Genomic DNA, 18,992 nt, shown 5'->3' with positions numbered 1-18,992 from the left:
ATACTTTCTTCAACATATAAATGACACATGCATGAATCACAACATCATTTAGTTCAGAGAAGGTCACACTGTCCATAAGTTAAGGCAAACTTTGGTAAGAGCCATGTTTATCAGCACCGTTCTTGTTGATGCTTTTAGTTGAGTCATAGGCAAATATATGCAACAGATAAATGAAACTACGTTTTTTGAGATGATGTTTCCGTGAAACATGAGTATGTGAATAAGCATGTTGACAGTGACTCATTACTGCAGGATATATAAGTTTGCGGCACAGCAGTGCAAGGTACACAGTTCAAAATGCCACTCTTCGTAGTGTTGGTGTGGCATTTGGTAGTGTTGTATGCAAGTACTCGTGAGTATCAAGCATGTGATGGGTTGGTTGGTTGGTTGGTTTGTTGTTAAACGCCGCACTCAGCAATATTCAAGCTATATGATGGTGGTCTGTAAATAATCGAGTCTGAACAAGACAATCCAGTGATTGATATCATAAGAAATAGATCCACGCAATTGGGATCAACGACATGCATCAACCAAGTCAGCGAGCCTGACCACCCGATCCCGTTAGTCGCCTTTTACGGCAGGCATGGGTTGCTGAAGACCTATTCTACCCCGGAATCTTCACGGATCTCCAGCATTTGCAGCACCAGGGCAACCACCATTGATCCTCTATGTTTCATCGAACATGATATGTGTTTTGATGCGCCACTCTGAGCTTCGGTTTACTGTGTCAGCTAAAGAGAATTTGCCAACGTTCTTTCGCCAAAAAGTGTTTGCTAGGAATCATTTTACAGAGATTGGTTCTTTCAGTGTATCACAGTATAATTGCATGTGGGTTAATGTACCCGGAAGATGTTGGGCATGTTGTCAATCACTGGTTTGTCCGGTCCAGATTCGTATATTCACATACCACTGTCTTACTTATTCACATTCACTCAATCCTTAATTCATATGACGTCTTCATTGCTTCGATGTATAGACTAGCGTTAGATACAGTTAAATTAAATCTATTTCATTGAGATTTGAATTACAATGTCTATGTGGCTTATGGTTGCTGAGTTAGGCAATGGAATGTGCTATGAAGAGTTACATCAATACGCCGTTCAAGGATCTATTGATGTTGTTAAAATTTGACAATAATGGGGGACGGTCGGGTAGCCTTGTGGTTAAAGCGTTCGCTCGTCACGCCGAACACCCGGGTTCGATTCCCGACATGGGTACAATGTGTGAACCCAATTTCTGGTGTCCCCCACCGTGTATATTGCTGGAATATTGCTAAAAGCGGCGTAAAACCATACTCACTCACTCAATGATAATAATGTTTCGTCTATCTGTTCTTGCTTGACAACGAAGTAAACGTCTTCAGCCTGCTCCCATGACACATTAATCAGACACGCCATGCCACACCTGAAATACTCAATACAGTGTCAAACACATTCACTGTAACAATAATAATAAATAGTATCTGTTATTTTCTTAAGCCACCTGGTAATATACGTAGTTATGCAGATCAAGAGGAAATGTTATTGGTATTTAACGACGGTATACATGTTTGTTTTCCATTTTAACACAGATTTTCCATCCAGCTCTGCTACTCCTGTAGGAAACACTGATCAAAGTGAGTAAAGCATTGTCTTTTCACCAGCAACCTCTTGTTATACATGTCCTTATCGTAGTGCCAAAATCAAATGCAGGATGATCTTTAATTGTAGTAAGAGTTATTCTTAGATATACCGATGTGTCGCTATGTGTATATCGATAGCTGTTCCCAGATCGTGTTCCTAGCTGACTGATATGACTACATCTACAAAGAGATGTACTAAGTTTTGACATACCTTGACGATACTATGCCTTTCAGTAACATGTTCTGATGGGTGGCTCAACTACCACAGCGGACGAGGAAGATGCTATTTTCTTAGCAATACGACCAAATCATGGCCAGATGCACTATCTGACTGCCAGCAAAGAGGAGCCGATCTGCTGAGCATCCACAATGCGGAAGAGAACACATATGTTTCAAGTAGGTATCTATTTAATGGAAAACAAAAACTCCAACAAAATTGATAGATGTACTAGTCATCAAATTATAGTCCTTATCAAATTAAGCATCAAGTTAATCTGAACGTCTCTAGTATATCATTTAAGACTATGGAGTCAAAGTGCTCTAATAATCGTACTTCGTTGTCGGACAACTTATATCTCAACAACGTTCCATGACCTTGATTATATTTTATGGACGATACATCAATTTGATTTCATTCACATAATCCCCAGTTGGCACGGACCAGTATTCAGGCACATTCAAATATTATCGTTAGTAGTTGTAGTGATAAATGTTATCTTTAAAGCTGACAGCTTTTGTTTGTTCCCTGGAATGTGACAATGTCTGATTGGAGTCATCGTTATCACAGCTTCAGTTACCAGTCAAAGGGCATGGATTGGACTTAACGACAGACACCAAGAAGGACGTTTCAAATGGACTGATGGTTCTCCTTACGAGTTCTCCAGCTGGGGAAAAGGTAACACTGACCCTGAATTTCATTATTCACAATTCGATTTTCAAAAAAATCAAAATAGGCGCTTTTATGAGTTAATCTTTGCTAAAAGCAAATTCAATTTTCTTGTGACTAAAGTTTGAAAACATGTGTATTGGGGATATTTGGTTCTTTTCAAATAATATGTTCATCATACCAAGGGCGTGGCCAAACAGAAATATAAAGTTGAACACACAATTGTTCAATGAAGTACGGATATCATCCTATTATTTAACAACTGCGTCAGGTAAATAGGGTACAAAAAAAGGTACAATTCATACGAGGTATTTCAATTATTTCGTGACCCTGGCATGATGACATATAAACAAAATAGTATAAAACAGTTGTAATAATGTCCTGCTTATACTCCTTTCTAGATCTCCCAGACGATATGCCTTCGAGCGAGGACTGCGTGGAGATCAACTTTCAACAATCTGGCGAGTGGAATGACTTGAACTGCAGCTCACTGTTACAGCACATATGTATCAAGGAAGGTTATCTACATTAAGCATTCTTTGAAAAACTTAGCGTTATTATATAATTGGATTTTAGTATTAACTATGACAAATCTACATTGGTGTTTTGCATTACCACGTATTATGCATATTGTCGTAACTGCTTTCGGGCGTTAATGCGACCCTACTACAGATACTGAAAGTATTGCCGTTCCTGGTCATCGTCGTCAGTTAAGCCATGACTTTGCAACTCGCCTTGACGGCATCGGCTCAGTTCAGTCAAGGAGTGATTGGTCTAATGACGCCTACTCCAAGTTGTCTCCATCGGCATTCATACTCGCATAATAAAGAAACGCAACACCAGCTTTATACTCACATCAGTTTCTCAGTCCATCTATCAATACACGACAGGATCAAACAGGCCAGGCTCATCATTAAATGGGAAAACTCGATCGACTGCAAAACGCACTCTCCTCTTATAATGTTGAAAGTATCATTTTATAGTGTTCGGGCCTGGCCTGCCTTTGTCACATGTCACAATACCTCAGGTTGATTCGTTAAAAGTTAGATCTGACCATGAAGTCATGTGTGTCGTAATCGGAAAAATACAGAAGCCTACGTGCCAGATTGATCATCTCTCTAATGATTTTGTGACTCACTCCGGATGCTACAAATGAAAAGTATCTTACCTCTCTGCTTGACTCATTAACTAATCCACGATAACACGGAAACAATCCAATGATAAATATGCAATGTCCAGAATACTCTTGTAATAAATATGAAATGTCTTTTCTCTATTAATTCCTTTCGAACTAAAAGTTCTCTGTCACGAATTGTGTATATCTAATGCAACTCATCATTGCAGCTATAAACGGTTTAAATTTGTTACCATTTTCTAATGTTTTTGAGACGCATTTTAACCTTATAACAATATACAATGAATGTATCGCCAATATATGGCTGCGGTCTGCAGCTTCCTCATATATTATCGAATAAGCATAATCGTGCCTAAATCAGTTAGGATGCATTTATGAGACAAATAAACTTTAGAATTGGAACGAACATGAAAAGTATGGTCTAAAACTGTGGAACTTAGAACTGAGCTCCTGTTCACGTAACATCATATTTATAGTTTTTGAAAACAATTGACACAAGTATGAAATAAAGTTTTTCTAAGTATATCTCCCAAAACGCAATTAAAGCATTTGCATTTTTGCAGGTTAGCTTAATATTAACCATGCTGTCATATAATACCAATGTAAATCATATTTACTGTATTTTGGAACAGGCTCTGCCATTACGACGGTACCAGCAGCAACATCGACATCAACAGCAACAGCAACATCGACAGCAAATGGTGCGCAAATACTCCAATTTTGTGTAACATCCCAATCAGTTTACATTTCATCCTATCAGATATGATCTGAACTGTCCCACGTTATCACGGTTTGCCGCCATATATGGAACATTAACTCACTGGAGAACACATTGTTTGATAAGGCAGTACGTTACCTGCATCTATTTAAGTCAACACGGGAAACTAGCAATGAATGCAGCCTGAACCTAATTACAGGTAAACGGTTCAAAAGTTTTCCCTACTCCTTTTGATTATATATGTTTTTCGTTTTTGAAACTCCCAACCACGCAGCCGACCCGTGCACGAGCTACTCCACGCTTCTTGAGGGACCCCGAGATACACATTTGGAAACAAACAAATCGTCGACGTTTCTCTGTGATGACCAGCTGCATCCTGGCTGGTACCGATTCTCCGGGGGTGAGGTCGCCATCTCCAGTATCCATAAATACCATTGTGGTACCAAGTCAGCAATCTGGATGAATGACAAGTTCCCTTCCGTAAAGGACGGCATAGCAGAAAAGACGTTTTGCTTCAACCATCTTGACTTGACGCCAAATGGATGTTTGTGGTCAGAGCAGGTGCCTGTGAGGAACTGTCGAGGGGAGTTCATGGTTTACCATCTGCCTTTGGAGACCATTCTCTGTCCCATGGCGATTTGTACAGGTATTGTCAGACGCATTAGTGTTGAAGAAAATAGCTCAGCTGCTCCTTCGGCGTCTTTCATAACTCATTTCATAACTTATGTTCCTCTTATATACTTGGGAATAGTACCTTGGGGATTTTGCTAAAATATAATGGGATAACATTGAAGGTAAAGCTAGTAATAACGTGTATGATCTCCGCATTAGGTCCCTAGAGGTTACGTCATGATACATGGTTCACATATATAGAAATTTCGAAAAAAATCCTGAAAAAATCAAAACATTTTCCAACCAGTTATGATAGACTCAAATAAATAACCCAATACCTGTGAAAGTCATCCAATCATGAAATGACGTTCAGACAGTGTTGTCAGTGTTGTATGGAGAATACCTATTTGTAGTACCGCCTTGGTTTGCAGCAAGTATAAAAAATGGAAATGTTGTTCTTTTTCAAACATCATCTAATATATATTTAGGTGTATGTTTTGCTTGGAATTTATATTTTGAAATTTGTTCCTATTTTGTTGTATTGTGGTGATTTTTCGGCAGATTTAGCCTTCAAATCTTCTTCAGTCCAAATCATGTGTTTGAATGTGATACATATCCACTTACATTAGGGCTTTTAAAGAGGTTGTATGAAATAATGGTATAAATTGATTCAAATACCAGATTCACGGTATCCAAAGAGAGTAATGATGTGTTATTTACGGCGTGTGATAATGGTAAAATCAATAGTAAATCAAAGATAAAATAATCGCCTTTTACAAATATGGTTTTGAATTCATTTTGGAAAATCGGGGAGTAGGATCAGTAAAAACACGTTTATGTCAGAATGTATTTGTAGATTAAAATTTACTTATGAACAGGACTGACAAGCTTGAGTGAGTAATGTTAAGTTATATACTGTTTAAGAATCATTTGTCTATAGAGCCTCACATAAACGCTGTAGCTATAAATAAATTCAGGTGTGCTTTAAGCACAGTTTCGCTTAGTTCACCTGGTTTTTGAATAGAGACGGGTAGATATGTATATGGACCTCGATGACAAAGATTGTGCAAGGTCTATGATTACGCTATGTAGAAATTGAGTATCAGTTATATATAACGTGTCTGAGGATCTTCACAATCTTCGAATGAAACAGAACTGTAGCTACCATGTAATGGATGTAAGGAAAGCAAAGATATCGTGTGAGGCAATAAGTACAAAAAACTGTTAAATTATGTTTATATCACTACTGTATTATAGTCTACCATTGGCTCATGACGTACTTCAGAAATTGAGAATGTTTCTACTATAAATAATTAAGTAATTATTTCCACATGTTATTGAAAGGCATTGAAGATCTAGTCTATTAGATGTGTAAAAGACCTCCCCAAAATCATGTGCACACACCTTGAGCATTTGACGAAACGTTATATACACGACGTCTAGTGTGAGGTGTTATTTCTTGAAATTCTCATTTTTTCTGATGAAGGTCGAGGTCACAGAAACGTAATTACACATGGACTAGTTGATTTTAAATGGGTTGACAACACCAAACAGTTCTCAATCGTTAATAATACATAAGCATTTTCTTTCAAAATTCCACGTGGGAAGGTCTCGTCGAATGACAATGTCCCCATACTTCATTGACACTTTGAAAAACGTCAGAAAACTATGATTCAGAATGCATTTACAGCACAGTAACAGTAAATTTGTAACACCACATACGCTTTCAATCTGATGATCTCTGGCAACTGATATCTGAGATTGAAAGTCATGATCTTTCATATTAGGTAATTGGAGGCATATGATTTTACTTTTCAAACCAGAAATGATGTTATCAAACCGGAAGTGCTGATAACTTTAATTTTAAGGTATCTAGAGGCGTGGACATTTCTGTTTTAAAGTTGTTCACATTTTCCCTGAAGTCCAGAAGTGATGTCGATAAAGAGAAAGTACTTGTTAACCTTTTTATTTCTGTAGCTGGGGGCAAGGACGTTTCTGTTCTGTGTTGTGCATGATGTTTCCTAAATCCAGAATTGATGTTATTCAAATTTTGTCGCCATTCTGGGCTTATTTAGATTGATCGAGTTTGATTGTCTGTTCAAGAAGAATATTCGACATCCAAGCTCAAGTAGTTGAAACTGTTCTTCCAAATGTTTCCGTTATCAGTGAATGTGAATTAAGTGTTGTCAAAAGTAAGTTGACATGCGATACCTTAGTCTCCGAGATATAGCAAACATAAATACATATTTATTTTGTCTGTCAAGGTTTGCAACTTATGGGCTTATTTTCTAATGTTTGTTTCTTTCAGATGCGTCTATTAAACCATGCACTGAATATGAAGTATCTGAGAGTGGATTTCCTTCATGTACAAGTAGGTCCTATTTTACAAATAATCAATGCATTAACAGTTGCCAAATATAATATCTCTCTATCTATAAATATGTAATGGTTTTGTTTCATGAGCGGATCATTACATGAAATTTGTGACAATATATTTTGATTTTGTATTGGTAACATCACACGATGCTCTTTATCCACAGAAGCGGTCGGGTAGCCTAGTGGTTAAAGCGTTCGCTCGTCACGCCGAAGACCCGGGTTCGATTACCGACATGGGTGCAATGTGTGAAGCCCATTTCTGTGTCCCCCGCCGTGATATTGCTGGAATATTGTTAAAAGCGGCGTAAAACCATACTCACTCACTCACATATTGGTTCAGTAGTTAATTTGCCATTTTGAACAAGTTTGTGTGACTTTTTTAATTACAGAAATACTGTGTCCTCCTGGTAAGACGTCAGCGACTGGGTTCGAGCCATGTAAAGGTATTGATATTGTTGTCACGAATTAACACCAAATTAATCTACCAAAGTATTCATAGGATGCTTTTCTGCTTCCGTTTCTCGTGTCTGGGTAGCTTAGAGTTATCACACTATGTTATGCTGCAAACCCGGCTTCCTCATATGTAGATGTTGGGATTATGTTGGAAGGCCATTCCTGTTGTTCCCTGCAGTAGGATTGGTGTAATATTGTAACAATTTACTTACTCTACACATCATGTAAACGGCAGAGAAATAATGTGTGTGTTTGAGAGACATATCTCACAGCAACTGATTGTTACTTTATTTTAGATATGTATCCTGTAATTACTGGACAGACGCTACTGACTGGTCCAGAAGTAACAGATGGGTCATACCAGCACCTATGTACATTTGAGTCTGCTGATAATTCAACTGATGCAAGATTCCTCGTCATATGGCTTTTGAACAATGTTGTCGTTAAGACTGTGACCGCAGATAGAGGGAACAGAACAAGCTTCTTCGACGTTGAAATGTGGACTGGTCATGTCAATGAACATGTAAGATTTGGGATTAGAGTCCCTATCATTTTTCAACGAATTATTGTTAATATGTAATGCCATTGGCGAACACGACAACGTAATTTAATGTACATGTATATGTATGTTTTAGAACATATTGGTAAAGAGATATTGTCCAACTCACCATGTCACCAATATCCTCTAGTTATACAGTATTAACCATCATGATATAATCTATGAGTTGTCTCGAGGTTGTGAAAAGCAATCATTATTCTTTATCTGGTGTAGGCCTTATACAAACCTAGGTAGAATATCTGGGTTTTTGTCTGGCCTAATCACCATGCCATGTCTTCACTGCAGCTTGAATGCAGAGTTCAGTCCTACTACGAAAACACTTCCTCGGTGCTAAGCAAAGTGTTCAACAGCAACAGATACTTTGGGGGAATAAAGGTCAGTGCAGCCTTATCATACGTATATTTTGTTATAACGTTTCCACATTCATGTATTCACACGCTGGTTGTTTATATAAGACATAGACATATGAAGTACAATGCACGCATGTGTGTCATAACCAACAGAGTAGCCTTGCATCCATTCAATATGTTCTGTTAATGTATGGCCACTATGTTAAGGTTGAACCATCACCGCTTACTCTTCGGGAAGGAGTTGACCAAACCATCACAGTTATCTCCACTCTGCCAGTTAGCTGTGACAATGCTGCACGTGACTCTTGTGAAGTTGTTCTGGAAACAGTTGCTCCAGGTAAACATTCACTTTGCTTACGTCAACTAGGCGCTGTTATAACTGTGCATCATTACGTCGGGGTGTGCTGGTCGTGAATTCGAAATTTCAGATTTGCCCCGATGATAAAATAATTGGTCTATCTTTTGGCTTTTCTTCCACTTTAAGCTTTAACCTATTAATTCAAAATTCGCTCCCGTGAATAATAGCCTGCAGACTCATTTGAAATCTTCTTGAAACCAGATTAGGGTATGTCCAACTTTCTGTTTAGGTTTGTACATCGGAGGTGAATGTGACTTAGTGTTGAGACCGTCCAGTTGGGATGAGGGTACACACGAATCACGACTTAACCTGAGTCTTGGAACACAAGTAGATCCTGCTGTCAAACCGGAGAAAACTCTTTCAATATCATTTGAAACAATGTTAAACAATGTACCAGGACTAGAATACTGGAGCGGTATTACCGTGCCACAAACAAAGGTGGGAGTTTCTTTACTGATATCTTTCTTTACCTGAATGGTCATTACAATGTATGTGATATAAGATAAGGTCATTGTTAACCAGTGGAAGTAGCAACGACATGAATAGCTGAATATGAATAATAAAACATATACTTATGGAAAACTGTAGGCGCAATGAGGAACAGTCCATATTGTATCCATTGATACCCGCAAGGGATTATTCCAGGTTAAATGTTCCCAAACACATCGTATTTACGGCAGATGTAACATGTTGTCAACCATTTCGCAACCAATTTATCGGCGTGTGAAGTGAGTGAATGATGGTTATTTATGGTCATCGGCCACACACAACTCACTGATCGTAGTCACTTGGACGTTGCATGATTAAGACGTCGTCGCCCAGTGGTTGACATTTCAGACGATTATTGCGGTGAAGTGGCCATGTCGTCTTAGCATCAGGTAGATGTGTCATTGGCATCACAACAGGTTCAGTGACGTGTCATGGTTCCATATTCCATATTGTCGCCGTCCATCTGAGTGTTTTTCAGACGTGCTCAAGATCAGCAGTGTACCATGGTATGGCATAGCCGATATGGTGACCGCTGAGTGATGGTGTGGCCTTGCATCAACCACAGGTCTGGAAGGTCGACTCAAAGTGTTTATTATCGGGATGAAAATTTTGAGACTTGTCGCGTTATTTTTTGCCCGTGTGACTGATCATCAGTTTTAATTCCAACACGAACACACCTGCCCAAACATTGCGACTAGACTGGCACCATATGTAATGGAATTGTCTGCATACTTTGAGGATTATTGGCAGAACGTAGGTCTCCCATGGAAAACTTACTTGACCTGCACCTTATTTCCCCGTGTTTGTTCTGGTGAACACTTGACTTGGCTTTGCATGTCCCTGTGACTGATGCCAGAGGTGGGACAGGATCCGCTCACCATCACTATTTGATTCATAAACACATGCTCATGACAAAGTCGATATCGTGCAATCTGCTTTTAGCAGATATTTCTCATGAATGCATAAAGGGGTTTTCCATTGCATTTGTTATTATGATTATTTTGTTCAAATTATTGTGATTTTATATTTATTTCATTTCTTAAAATATTTTAAAATTCAAGTAAAGAACAACAAGGTAATAAGGTAAATGGGTAGAAAACAAGTTGACAAGTTTTTGTTTTCGTCTCTAGTGCAACAGTATTGTTAACTCACAGTTAATATTTTGTCACCATAATAAGAGAAAACAATCATTAAAATATAATTAGGTTTTGTTCTATATATTTCAACCATTGATGTTCCATTAACATAGTGCGATCCTTTATTGTCATAACAATCGTTGTTCATGCCAAAGACCTAAATATAACCTATCAATCATTACAAGGTACTGAACACGGATACGCCATTTTCTACTTGCCGTGGTTCAGGAGACCCTCATTTCTTAGCATCCTTCAATCCGGGCATTTACCATGAACTTGGGTAAGTGAAGACATTAGAAAAACTGTATACAAAACTTCAAATAATTATGCCTTTCCTTCAAACACAATCGGTACATATTAATATTTTTACAAACTACGTTTCACATTGTGTGTTTTCAGTAGTTATTCTTAATACAACAATATTACAGGGTCAGCTACTACAACATGTACCACCTCGGTGACTTCAACTTTGCAAGTGACACAAGAGCCCAGCTAGCGGTACGTTCCTGGTCCACATTTGATCTACTGTATAAATATACTTTTCACATCAAATAAAAATACTTCATCTTTTTTTTATAGTAACAGTAAACGAATACTGAGACAAAATTGTTATAGATGAGCAACTTCTTTATTACAATTGAGCGACGTTTCGGTGTAGATTCTCACATTTTTTGCTTTATAACGGTCTTAGTTACCATTCCAACTTCTAAATGCCACTCACAGAAGTAAACGAATGATATGCAGCGCTAGCATGATCAATTCAGATACTTGGATACTGTTAGGTTTTAGCCCTAATAACCTGTTAGTAAGTTTCACCAAAACCAAATGTGCACTACTTGTCTCATAAGTAATATGATGCATTGAGATCATTTCCAAATGTGTATATGCAAACTAGATTAAATATCTCGATCTGCTATTTTGCAGGTGCAAGCTCGGATGTCTCTTTATTCAGCAGGACGTTCTATGATTTGTGCTATTGCTGTGCAGAAGGGTGACGTTGTGATCTTCATCAATAGCTGCCAGAGATCCGTCCCCTCCATCACAGCGAACAACCTTATAACTGACAGTTCAGTACAATTATGTGGCAGCAACGAGTACCAGGTACATTTTTGTCATGACAAAGAAGAAAACACATACTTTCTTCTCGTCCTGAATCAAACTATATATTTCCAAATGTTTTGCCATGTTCACATTTTAGCGAAGCCAAACCGCACTAACCAATACATATTCAATTGGAGTGTATTGTTGTCAGATAACAACAAACCAGGGACACAGAATAAGCGTCGTTACCGGACACTCCTACTACATCGTGACAGCAACTTTCCCCCATGGCGTTGTTCCTCTCGAGGCGTTTGATGTAAACAACAAAACGAAAGAGGAACTTTGCAATCCCAGCACGACAGTAAATGGTATGACCACGTTCAGGAGTGGTGGTATCATTGCAGGTTCTACTGTTGGATATTTTAGGTAGGTTCGTCATGGTTTTTTGTTACACATTTTTATTCTCTTTTTGTACTGACAAATAGTATTGTTTATTTTATTATACTACTTTATTGTCAGTTTCATAAACCCAGCGTGGATATAGTTTAATACTAGACCGAAAAATCTTTTTCAACTGTTGATTTCTTTAACATGCACCACTGCAAGTACACAGAACGTTCTGGTTACTATGTTGTTCACCGTTATAGTATTTGGGGAATTCACTCATATTCCTCAAAAACAATAGTTTGACATTTTCCTTTTTTGTGTGTTTTTCTCAGTTGAAAGGAATACTATCTTGAACTATCCGATAACAATAACTCCTTCTCTTTCCGTTCCCTGCCATTGTATAAAGAAATATCAATACCAACAGGGTGCAGCCAGACCAGAATTTGTTTGAAGGCCATCGAGTTAAAATGGTGTCAGCCCCTGTGAACAACGATATCTATTGTTCCTGTAACTCAAAACAAAAGGGAGAACAAAATGCCTGTGGGAGAGGACAGAAAGTTATAGATCCATATATTCAGGTATTTATGCTCATTTTGATACTTCTAAATATTCATCTGACATTAACATTACATTATCATTACATTAACCGTAACTTTAGAAACTGTGCCTGGGAGATGGAACATTTTAAACGTGGTGACCGTTAATGTGTTTTATTCGGAGTAACAGATCCACACATTGCTGTCACATTGTTACATGTGCGTGACATTGTAAACGGATGCAGTGACACTGAAAGAAGTCGTACTGATTGATGATTACTGATTTAGAAATTATTAATATACAATTGATATAAGTGTTCTGTTACAAAAATCGATATAGTGTAATCGTCTTTAGAATGGGGAAATAAGGTTAGATTTAAAACGCAAACATTACATAACGACAAAAAGCAGTCGTTCAAAACATTCATGGACATATATCCCAAATCTATCATAAATGAAATGAAGGATATATCCTGTTTTTATTTGCTTTAAGCGAGGATCCTGCCGACCAATAGTTCCTACACAGATCAAGCCAGCCTCTAAGATAGCCAAGCCTTCCAATGTAGATCCCATTCGTAAGAGAAATACCTCAGTTACATCTTTAGTCAACCGAATCATGTAACAAACTCATTACTGCAACGAACTAACTTAATCTACACAGAATGCTAACGATACATGCATTTCATTTGTTATGGTCTGATAGAAGAACCAACTCGTTATTGCTGTTTACTCAACAACTTCTGGCAGTTTCGTTGACAACGATGCATACACGTAGACAAAGGAACGTTAACTTACGAGCAGTTAAGGCCATCCTATGTCATTAGACTACTATTGTTTTTTGTTCTTTAAACCCACGGTCGGCAATATTCTAACTATATGAGGGTGGTCTGTAAATAATCGAGTCTTTCCAGTCCAACGAAGTGATTGATATAGTGAGTAACGGTCCATGGTGTGCTGGGGTACGTTGACACATGATCAACTCGGTCACTGTGCCTGAACACCCGATCCATTCAGTTACCTCGTATTTACGATAAGCACATGTTGCTGTAGACATTGTCTACAAAATCGGGGCTATACTACTGAAATATACTGCACAAGATATATATCTACTTCACAGATTACAGTCCCCCTGACCTCCATTCGCCAACTCCAAGCGGTATCACAGAGAAACAGGCTCAGGATAAATGTAGAGCAGCGATATCTAAATATACACCCGATCAGTGTTCTTCGATGAAAGATGTCAACTTCGATGCCTTCGTTCACTCTTGCGCTGAAGACGTTCTGGTAATGTGTGCATTGTGTCCACAGAAAGGAGGGGATATAATGCATTGTCTCCAATAATTTCTCTCCCCCCCCCTCTCTCAACCCTCCCTCCCTCTCTCTCTCTCTCTCTCTCTCTCTCTCTCTCTGCCCATCCGTGCCCTCCTATAATTTAATAATCTATCTAACGGTAGATGTAATATTATCCATATTTTCTGTCTTTCAACAGGCATCCGACGATTACACGTTTATCTCATCCGCTGTCCATGACTTCCAATCTGAGTGTGAGATATCTATCACCAGCAACATAGACAACTACAACACAACCACCACTGGGGAACTCCATATGCCTGATATTCTGTCGAAGGCATGCCCTAATCTCTGCAGTATGCATGGCACATGCGTAGATGGCGTATGTCACTGTGAAACTGGAAGAGAGTGGAAGGATTGCTCGGTTAAGACAGGAGAACCCTTTAACATAACTGGAATCGGGCAGTAAATATTGCATACAGTCTGGTTATGTCTATCTAAACATTCAATAGTTTTGCTTTAAGTACAGATCACAAATGAAATAAACGAAAGGCTATGTGAATAAAGTGGAGATCAAATATGAAAGTAAATACGGAGGTAGGTATAGAATATTTTTAATATTTTCCAAATGTGCAAATCATTCATAGCTCCTTGTGTTCATAAAACATTATAACCACATGCATTGTTTGGAATAAAGATTCGGAATAGGCTGTTAAGATGTAGTTGCCCTCGCTGTTCTCAGAGGCGCCCTTTGTGATAGATCCAGAGATACCAACTGCTTCAACCCTCGCCTTGTGACGTACAATCTGGGTGAAATCAGCACTTGTATGGTTGAACAGGCGGGGGTAAGTAAGATCACCAATATTTCTTTCAGGTAAAATTTGTTCATGTTTTACAATGTGAAGCTTGTTATATGATAAAAAAGGGAAATTATAAATGTTTAAAGTGGAGCCCGATGTGTGTATCGGTTCTTATAGAAATATGTCATGTTTCATCCTATATGTAAGAAACGTATTATATACATTCTGTCACCAAGCCTATTCACGTACCCAAACGTATTGTATTTTCTATTACCAAACATCCTTATTAAAATAAAGCAAATACTTTTGACGCTTTATATCACCTGTATAGTAGCTCTTCTAGAGTTTGATAAATGCGTGTTTTAACTGGACGACCTAAAGTGTACTTGATACTCAGTTCCTACCGGATTAATTGTGTAGTAATTTATATCCCAGTACCTGAAAGGTAGACCCCAAGTAGGACATGTGAAACAGTCGGTGGATTTTGTGAGAGAGCACGCTTCCATTGTAGCCAGCAACCTGACGCCTATTATCAAGAACTTAGGTAATGTACCTCAACTTAACAATATTCTCTGAACCCCCTTTGAAGAAAAAAATAACAGGAAGCGAAAAGTAAAGGAAATACCAAATGCTGGTTATAAAGTCCTTTAGCTGAATTTATGAGTGAGTTGGGTTTAACGCCGCTTTTAACAGTATTCCCGTTATATAACGGCGTGTCTGCTTAATGTGGGAGGAAAGCCCGAAGTGATGCAGGTCTCAGACGTTTACCACTTCGGTGATACCCACGAGCAAGGGTATGTTGCTGACAGGCTAACCGGGATTCGAACCCACAATCATAGGTTTCTGGCGTGCATCTCTGCACAGCGAATCGCGGCGCCCCCCCCCCCCCCCCCCACACACACACACAACACACCCACCCACTTTAGCTGAAGTGAAATGGCCTATTGTGCAGATAGTACCTTGCGTAAAGGTAGAGATGTAACTCAAACACGGTTCCGTATCAATGTGACCATGACACGTTTTCCTAACATTACAGAATTTGAAGCGATGTTTTTTAAAATATACCTGACTGAATCCACGACCTCCATGAATCCAACTGCGTCCATCAACTACACCATCTACGACGGCACGTGTCAAATGTGTGAAAACTTCATTTGCTACGAAAGGGTACAGTTCAGATTTCGATTCATTTTAACATTTTCCGGATAATTACTGTTATACTCTATTTGCGAGAATAAATTGATATATCCTATGTCATTATGATGATATTTTTAGAATAATATCTACAAGCAAACCGCTATGCTTTATTATATATTTCGTGATGAAATACTGGTTTCTTTTATCAAAATCGTAATATATCCCAGTGAAATAGCTCTTGATGTCAGAACTACATTCAGTCTAGCTCATCGACAACATGTTTGTCACACTGCCAGGAATACAAAACAAATCATAAATCATAAAATGCTAAATCATAAAATATAACAGGAATACTAGTTTCGCTTTGACACACACTGAAATAATATAATTTATAAGAATATGAGAAATAATTCCATTGGGTATATTAATGTACCATATGTGTAACACTGCAGCAATTTACGTATGTTGGTATATAATCGTATTTGACATGCTTGATGTGCTTTTATTTCAGCTGGACGCTTGTACCATCAATGGAGGGTGTTACAAAGATGGCCACGTTGACAGGATTAATGGGACGAAGAAGTATGTGTGTGACCCTGTGACTTCACTCGACCAATGGAAAGTTGTCGAAGTGGCTGCTGAGTAGCTACCCAGAAAGGGCGATTCTGATATAATATAATTCTGTGACTTCACTCGACCAATGGAAAGTTGTCGAGGTGGCTGCTGAGTAGCTACCCAGAAAGGGCGATTCTGATATAATATAATTCTGTGACTTCACTCGACCAATGGAAAGTTGTCGAGGTGGCTGCTGAGTAGCTACCCAGAAAGGGCGATTCTGATATAATATAATTCTGTGACTTCACTCGACCAATGGAAAGTTGTCGAGGTGGCTGCTGAGTAGCTACCCAGAAAGGGCAATTCTGATATAATATAATTCTGTGACTTCACTCGACCAATGGAAAGTTGTCGAGGTAGCTGCTGAGTAGCCCTCTGCTGAGTAGCTAAGGGCAATTGTACTGATAGAATGATACCCCCATACACTGCCGTAATTTTGGACATGGAAATAAAGCCATGTTTTCGGAAATAAAAGGATTTTTATGAATTAGTTTTGTGAACATTTGATATCATACAAAGGAAGTTTCATCTTCGATGGCATCACACAATTACAACTGGCTTAATACTTCACCCTGTAAAGGGGCGGTCGGGTAGCCTAGTGGTTAAAGCGTTCGCTCGCCACGCCGATGACCCGGGTTCGATTCCCGACATGGGTACAATGAGTTAAGCCGTGATATTGCTGGAATATTGCTGTAAGCGGCGTAAAACCATACTCACTCACCCATCGTTACTACCTACCTACCTACCTTCATACAGAATGCGGGGGCGCGGGTGGCCCAGTCGTCAAAGGCGCCGCGATTCGCTGTGCAGAGTTGCGTCCCTTGGGCACGCCGGAAACCTATGATTGTGGGTTCGAATCCCGGTTCGCCCCAATTATGTTTCTAGGTTTGTCAGCACCATACCCGTGCTCGTGGGTTTCACCGAAGTGGTAAACGTCTAAGATCTGCATCACTTCGGGCTTTCCTCCCACATTAAGCTGACACGCCGTGATGTAACTGGAATAATGTTAAAAGCGGCGTTAAATCCAACTCACTCACTCACTCACTCATACAGAATGCAATTATGGATATACAGTACATGGAAATTTCAAATAAGGGAATTGGAATCTGTAATATCATTACGTTATAACTAACATTACTCGTGGTCAGTGTTAAGCAGATGTCACTGTATCTGAGCACCGAAAAACATCGTCTCTCACTCACGCGGCCTCTAAAACATGCAAAATTAATAGACGCCCGGGTGTGTATTTGAGGAAATACGTTACGTTTGATATCGGATGTTTTTGGCGACGGCATATCTTTTGCATATAAATGATAACGTTTATGAAACTCTAAGGGACACGTTCGGTGGCGAACAGGTAATTTCCTCATTGAAACGAACGAAAATAAAAGTTAAATAAAACATTACAAAAAGTGTTTTTAAAAAACTTTATTTATGACAACATTTTGTTTTCAAACCTTTTTGTGGTCGATATTCATCACCATCTCCGTCAATCACCAATATGAGTATTTGGCAGGAGGGGGGTTGAAAATCCATCAGAAAACACCGCTCCCTTCAAAAGGCCACGAAAACTCACCAAAAATGTCCCGACATCACTGCAGTGACAAGTACAGACACTTGGTCACAACAGCTTGTTAAACATGATGAGGTCAATTTCAGAACACGCACAATTAAGCAAAACATCCACGACCAACTGTGTCAGGGCCACAACTGTCACATTTCTTTCACATACTAAAGCGCTCGGTTCCAAATCAAAATAAGTAGTATCTATCTTGTTTTCCTAAAGTTTTAAGAACGGCAAAGTGGCTTTGTTGCGCTGACTTGGCCTTAAAGGTGATATGAACAGATCGACGCTGTACACGTACACGTTTGCCCAAGTGCGTGAAGGGCAAGCATGTGCTGTCCTTCCTCTAGCACCCGCTACTCACGCACTTTGCAAACAACAGAAAGTATACATCGCACAGCAGCGCTCCTGCCAAACGACGGCGGCCTGTAATCAAACCAGACAATCAAGTGATGGACCAGAAAGTCAGTAAGGATATAGCGCATTTGCTGATTTTCTTGACACTAAAAACGATATGTGAATTCTGAATTACGTTAGCTCTGTACAAGTGCAGAGATTCTGCATGGAAGCTTGCTCCATATCAATTTCATAACAAATAAATAGATGTTTCATTGTCACACCTGTGCAGTACCTTGACGGACAAAGAACGTCTTGTTTTCGAAAGTAAGTACACCATAAATCGCCACTGTTCGTGACGTTCACATTGAAAGAGAAGAGATAACAAGGATTAGATTGTGATTAACACTTGATTTGTTCATCCATGTGACTACAGTGTGTTGGATAGGATCTTTCATCCACATGGTCGATGTTGTTCCTCAGCGATTTGCCGGCACGCACTAAGTTGCATTCTCGCCTCCAGGAAACCCACACCAACCGTCATACACCACGTCACATGGTGCGTTGCTGGGATCTACAGGAAGCTGCTTGTT

The 18,992-nt window shown here is 39.1% G+C and overlaps 1 protein-coding gene across 1 annotated transcript; it reads left to right on the top strand.

Moving 5' to 3' along the window:
• Positions 1–297: 297 nt before the first annotated feature.
• On the top strand, positions 298–16,986 carry LOC124120878. Its single transcript, XM_048390368.1, has 25 exons — positions 298–352; positions 1,571–1,615; positions 1,856–2,017; positions 2,409–2,516; positions 2,909–3,025; positions 4,275–4,343; positions 4,635–5,006; positions 7,281–7,343; positions 7,738–7,791; positions 8,098–8,324; positions 8,646–8,735; positions 8,918–9,047; positions 9,298–9,506; positions 10,879–10,973; positions 11,122–11,191; positions 11,618–11,794; positions 11,946–12,160; positions 12,546–12,699; positions 13,151–13,232; positions 13,775–13,941; positions 14,147–14,412; positions 14,690–14,792; positions 15,183–15,291; positions 15,784–15,914; positions 16,396–16,986. The coding sequence occupies exons 1-25, from the start codon at positions 298–300 to the stop codon at positions 16,528–16,530; spliced, it is 3,405 nt and encodes a 1,134-aa protein (XP_048246325.1). The 3' UTR covers positions 16,531–16,986.
• Positions 16,987–18,992: the final 2,006 nt, after the last annotated feature.

The sequence above is a fragment of the Haliotis rufescens genome, unplaced genomic scaffold (assembly GCF_023055435.1).
Source record: "Haliotis rufescens isolate VD_foot unplaced genomic scaffold, xgHalRufe1.0.p SCAF_9, whole genome shotgun sequence".
Taxonomy (NCBI): Eukaryota; Metazoa; Mollusca; class Gastropoda; order Lepetellida; family Haliotidae; genus Haliotis; species Haliotis rufescens.
The sequence above is the reverse complement of the archived record's forward strand: the minus strand, read 5'-3'. Positions and strand labels throughout refer to the sequence as shown.

Bases quoted from the DNA above. Each gene is read 5' to 3' on its own strand.
- LOC124120878 (XM_048390368.1), top strand. From the start codon at position 298: ATGCCACTCTTCGTAGTGTTGGTGTGGCATTTGGTAGTGTTGTATGCA. The intron at 9,048-9,297 runs GTAAACATTCAC...CTTTCTGTTTAG, and splicing joins TCTGGAAACAGTTGCTCCAG to GTTTGTACATCGGAGGTGAA. The intron at 15,915-16,395 runs GTACAGTTCAGA...CTTTTATTTCAG, and splicing joins ACTTCATTTGCTACGAAAGG to CTGGACGCTTGTACCATCAA.